This window comes from Monopterus albus, unplaced genomic scaffold (assembly GCF_001952655.1).
Source record: "Monopterus albus unplaced genomic scaffold, M_albus_1.0 scaffold147.1, whole genome shotgun sequence".
In the NCBI taxonomy this organism is placed as follows: domain Eukaryota; kingdom Metazoa; phylum Chordata; class Actinopteri; order Synbranchiformes; family Synbranchidae; genus Monopterus; species Monopterus albus.
In genome coordinates this window covers 651,382-657,200 of record NW_018128027.1, presented here as the reverse complement: position 1 = coordinate 657,200, position 5,819 = coordinate 651,382, and the positions used below count along the sequence as shown (strand labels likewise).

The 5,819-nt window shown below is 41.5% G+C and overlaps 1 protein-coding gene across 1 annotated transcript in view; it reads right to left on the bottom strand.

Moving 5' to 3' along the window:
• Positions 1–5,819, bottom strand: part of dlgap2a (discs, large (Drosophila) homolog-associated protein 2a) — a 303,340-nt gene that overhangs the window by 61,128 nt on the left and 236,393 nt on the right. Inside the window, 1 exon segment of the mRNA XM_020614558.1 lies at positions 2,567–2,781. Coding sequence (XP_020470214.1) covers positions 2,567–2,781 — 215 coding nt within the window.

Sequence of the window (5,819 nt, the reverse complement as noted above, 5' to 3'; positions counted from 1 at the left end):
GTCTGAAGTACTGTAACAACACAATTTATAACAACAAGAGGCAGTAATGTAAAATAATAACATCTGAATAGTTTCATTTGAATGTGAAAACAGATTTCATAACTGAAAAATGACTGTTGAAACAAACTGCTGATAATAATAATAAGAGGCTTTTTTATCTGAGAGATGAATGCAGTGGGGTAAGGTAACATCAGTGGTTTATCTGGAGCATGTTTAAACCAGTTACTATGTAACTTAAGGTAGCATGGCACACTCTGTCCAGTTCTTCAGATATTTGTTGTTATGAAATCACAATAAATGAGAATGCAACAAAACTTACTGTAGAAATAAATGAAAATCTCTGATTGGTTAGAGAGATAGATCCCATTTAAAACCTTTTAGAAGCTAATATCTCTGCACTGCTGCCAGCGCTGTGCAATGATTTTGGGTCACAGGAGGCTTCTACAGCACCTCTCTACATTAAAACAGGTCTTGGGGCATATTTCTACAACAAAAATATTTTATAAAGTTACATATTGTAGCTTTAAGTGAACTGAGCTGAAAATGAAATAAAGATGAAAACAGGATGCTGCAAACACTGGGGTAAAAGTATCAGCAGACAATTATTAGGTAAAAAGAAGCAGAACAGACAAAAGAATCTTGTTCTGACCTAAATGAGCTTTAGAGTAACCTCTGCAATGTATCATCACTGTCTCATTCTAGTGTAGCTGGCCTTACACACATATTAAGAAAGGTACAGTAGATAAAATGCATTGGGGGGGGACTAGTAAATGATCTCTGTTATAGTTTTACTGTAGACAAGGCTGTTGTCAGGTGTGCTCAGCGCGACCTGCCTCTCTTCCTCCTTTCTCTCTCCCGATCTCATCCTGCACTCCTGGCGCTTCAGCTGTGGCGCATTCTGTAATCAGTGACTCACTGGGTGACGCGCACAGCTGAGGCGCATTCCACTGATCACCTTCCTTCCCTATTTAAACCCCTGGCAGACGCTCCTTCATAGCCAGAGCATTATATGCATTTATCCAGTCGTTACGTGATTTCAACGCTAACAGTTTTCTGTGCTGTTGATTCCCTTTGTTATGTTGATGCCGTGTTAGACGTGACTTAGATTTCAGCGCTTAGTTTTTGTGTTTCTTTATGTTGGTGCAGCCACTCCTGTGGCGATCTTCCCTTGCCGTGATTACCTCTGGCGAGTTTCCCTATCGTGAGAATCAGATGGTGATCCTCTCAGCCATAGATACCTGACTACTGCTATAGTGAGCGCTATGCCTGCCTTGTCTTCTGGTTCCTGTGTCCCTCCTGTCACCTCACCTGCTGCCGTTCTCCCGTCTACTCACCTGCCCGTCCTGGACTCCTTAGCCTCCGTTACTCTACCCTGGTTTTGGACTACATGTATACTCGTGACTGTGTTTGTGTTCTTAATAAATCCATTTTTTCACTAGCACCTGTGTTTACACCTTGAGTCCTCCCTTTTTGTTCTCCCTCACCCCCTTGGTGCAGAGACTCAACCATAACAGCTACATTACTCTTTTTTGTAATGATCTGAGTACTCTGTTATTTAATTTCATAATAATCTAATGGATTTGTTAATGTAATGAAAGTAAGTTTCCTTGCATCTTTTGTGCTTATTTTCCTGTCACAATGTCTTTGGTTTGTCTCATCTTGTAATAATCTTATGAACATTTTCTTCTGTCTCTGCATTACCAAAACAAAACTCCTCTATTTCCTAACCATTTAATAGGACAAATCCCAGAAGAAAACACTGTATAATTTCTCAGAGTCACAGATACCAATCTGAATACCCATAAGAGTACATAGATCAGTTATCAAGTGTTTGACACTGATGTTGTGGTGGAAACATGCAACACGAAAACTGCCAGCATTGCCAGAGGGAATGTAAATTAGTGAATAAAAATGTTACTCAAAGACATGAAAAGATACTGAGCTGAGTAAATATGCACTCTTAAAAATGCAATGCTATAATAGAAACAGAAAGAAGCATGTCTTGAAAATAATGCAAGAACTGCATTGAGATTCCATTCCATGGTTACGTTCTTGTCAGGATTTTCAAAGATAACACCATTTTAATATGATATTTCTAGAAATAATCTAGAACAAATGGAATTACATAAAATGCCAACAGAATTATTTCATCCCACTGGGGAATTTATTTACTTACACCACTATGTAAAGCTTAAAATGCTGCATAAAGTGGTAATATCATTAATCTCAGTGTTCCCAGGTTGGATCCCAGGGGAATTCCACTCAAGGCACACTGAGGTAAATGCCTTAAAACCAATACACAGACTGCACGGATTTTTATTGAGATGTCTCATTTTTCTGAAAACCAAACTTTGTAATCATAACAATTTTAAAGATGCTACAAGCCACAGGAAAACCCTACACTTACTGGCTCTGAGATCACAAATAAAAAAAAATTACCCAAGATAGACATTCTTCACTTTACACCATCCACACTAGAGGCAAAGTGAGTAAATAAACAAGGACATGCAAGATAAAAGATAGAGTTAAAGACTATGAACTGCTGAAACACTGGAGTGTGTTATACCTCTGGGAGTCCAGCAGGTCCCTGGGTCTGATGATAGCCTTGACCAGGGTATCTGGCCGAACTGACTTCTGAGGTGATATCTTTGGGCTGGAGTCGGAGTCTCCACTCTCCTCATCCCCCATGGCTTTAACATAACTGCTGCTCCGCATTCGACGACAAGGGATCTCATCATCCTTCCCGCCACCAGGGTAACCCCCCCATTCATCTTGGGGCACCTGGGCACCACAGGAATGGACACGGACACAAATTATTGGTTGGTTTGTACAATTACTGTTGTTTTACTGTTGTGTTTATTGCTTCTGCTTGTCTTATTGTGTTTTAACGGGTTTTAGTGATATTGTGTTAAGCACTTTGGTCAGCTTCGGCTGTGTTAAAAGTGCTATATAAATAAAGTGATGATGATGATGATGATGATGAATTACGCCCTCCATATTTGACATAGTAGTTGTGATGGTGTGCTTTTGGTAGATGCATTCTTTGACAGCTTGACACTGACAAATAGTGCTAGTTTAAACCTGTAATATTTGATGTTTCATACGTGGAGGCAGTGTTGTAGCACTCGAGTCCAGGATTTGGACTTGAATCTGACTCGAATCCTGATTTTCAGCTATTCAGTCTTCTTTTACTGCAGCTCTGTTTTGCTCTCCACCAACTCCTGAGGGAAATACTGTATCTGACTCTTTAGCTGTTTAATACTCTACTACATTCACCAGCTAGTCGCTAAAATGCTCTGTATAGCATGAAGTAAATGGTAAAGTCAAGTGATGATACTTTGTGTGTCTGTCATTCAGAGATGATTGCATAGCTGTTGCATTTATACTTAATTACCTAATTAATGTTCTAATTAGGGGGTGCTCAAACAGCAAATTACAGAGAAGAAGAAGTCAGGAAACGGGAATGGCAGAGATTCTAAGTAAGGCTCAAAGTTGTTATTTTCATCCTAGGACTGGTATTTTGCTACTTTATTGTATTGATATTTTTCAGGTGAGAAAGCAACCATTTGGATTGTGAATAGGTGTCAGTATAGCCAAGTAATTTGCTCTGATGTTTTCGGAGATGCGAGTACCCGCTAGTGGACCAAGAGTGGGCAGCTAGGTCTTCATCAGAACAGAGTCGCATTGTAGTAGAGATTTGGGAGGTGTGCACATTACACCATCTGCAACAATCAGGAACCTATGTTTACCCATAAAGCCCTTTGCTGCGTAGGTACACATCAACATCTATGCGTAGTTGTGGACAAGCTTTACTCAGAATGTATAAAGTCAAGTGCGAAGACAGTTCAACAGTTGACATACAGAGACAATCCTCTTGCTGTTAGTACTATTTGTATCTTTCTACTAACATTACTGAGAGTATAGTCATGACAGCACAACTTGACAACATACTGTATTTCCATTTCTGCTTTACTAGAGCACAGTGACCATGCAATTTCAAAGACTGTCAAAGGACTCAGAGTTTTCACTTAGAGGGCCATGTAACTCTACATGAAGCAATGTTAAAGTAACATGTAAAACAGCATTGTAAAATTTTCCAGTGAAAAAGCAATGTGCCATTTGATAGACACTTGAGCTAAACAAGGCATTGCTGGACATCGCCAACTCACACAGCCACTGGGAATTTACTGGTTTCATACCACTGGAGCTACAACTCATTGTCCGCTCCCGCAACAACAACGACAACCACCTTCACCCTCAGGGAGCCCCTGGAGCACCAGGCACAAGCAAGCAGGCTGAAGTCAGGAGAGCAACCTGGAGATGGAGACACAAACGGGGAAAGAGAGGAGGGCTCCATGCTAGGCTAAAAGCTTGTGCTACCCGACCACCACTACCCAGCCTCTTCCTAGCTAACGTCCCTGGAAAATAAACTAAATAAGCTAAGAACTAGGATTACAACACAACGAGAACTAAGAGAATGCTGTGCTCTAATTCTCACTGAGACTTGGCTTTCTGACAGAGTCCCAGATTCAGCTAGAGACCCACTCTGTACATCAGGGAGACTGCACTGCTGCTTCGGGGAAGGTAAAAGGAGGTGGTATGTGTGTTTATCAATAACTTGTAGTGTGGAGATGTACAGATTATAAGTTATACATTGTTTACCTGACATAGAGTTTTTATTGCTGAAATGCCGGCCCTATTATCTAGCAAGACAGCATAGTGCTGTGTTTCTGGCTGCTGTGTATGTTAGCCCAAGAGCTAATCCCTTGACGGCTCTCAGCAAACTCCACAACGGCACCCCGATGCTGTATTTATCGCTGCAGGTGACTTTAACCAGTGCAATTTACGGACTGTACTTCCCAAATATTACCAGCATGTGAACATTCCCACTCAGGACAAGAACACTCTGGATCATGTTTACAGTAACATACGTGGTGCATACAGGGCTACATCTCGTCCCCACCTTGGACACTCCGACCACATTTCTTTGTTCCCGTATCCAGCTTCCAGACAAAGACTGAAACAAACAAGCCCTGTCACCAAAAAATTAAACTCTGGACCCCAGAGGCTGAAGACCCCCTGCAGGACTGTTTTGCCCAGACAGACTGGGATGTGTTTAAAGCTGCAGCCACCTTGGAGGACTTTTCTGTCAGCATAAAGGATTATGCTGAGTATGTGACCGGGTATATTAGTACCTGTATTGACAACACTGTGCCCACCATACAAGTCAGGAGGTTTCCCAACCAGAAGCCCTGGATAAACAGTCAGGCACGCCACATACTCGCTCTCATGCATTCACATCAGGCGATGAGACGGTCTGTCTCAGACTGTTCAAATCAAATTGTATTTGTATAGCGCCAAATCACAACAAAAGTAATCTCAGGACACTTTACAAAGTAAGGTCTAGACCTTACTGTTATCACTATTATTACATAGGGAAAACTCAACAAATCCCCCTTGAGCAAGCACTTCCTTTCTTAGCCTAGCTTCCACTGCTCTTTCCCATAGCTTCATTGTGTGGCTCATCAACTTTATACCTCTGTAGTTGCTACAACTCTGCACATCACCCTTGTTCTTAAAAGTGCGGCACTAGTACATTTCTCCTCCATTCCTCAGGCATCTTCTCACTCTCTAAAATCCTATTGAACAAACTAGATAGCAACTCCACTGCTGTCTCTCCTAGACACTTCCACACCTCTACAGGTATGTCATCTGGACCAACAGCCTTTCCACTCTTCATTCTCCTCAGAGCCTTCCTCACCTCATCCTTTCTAATCTTTGCTACTTCCTGCTCTACAATATTCACCTCTTTCCCCCTT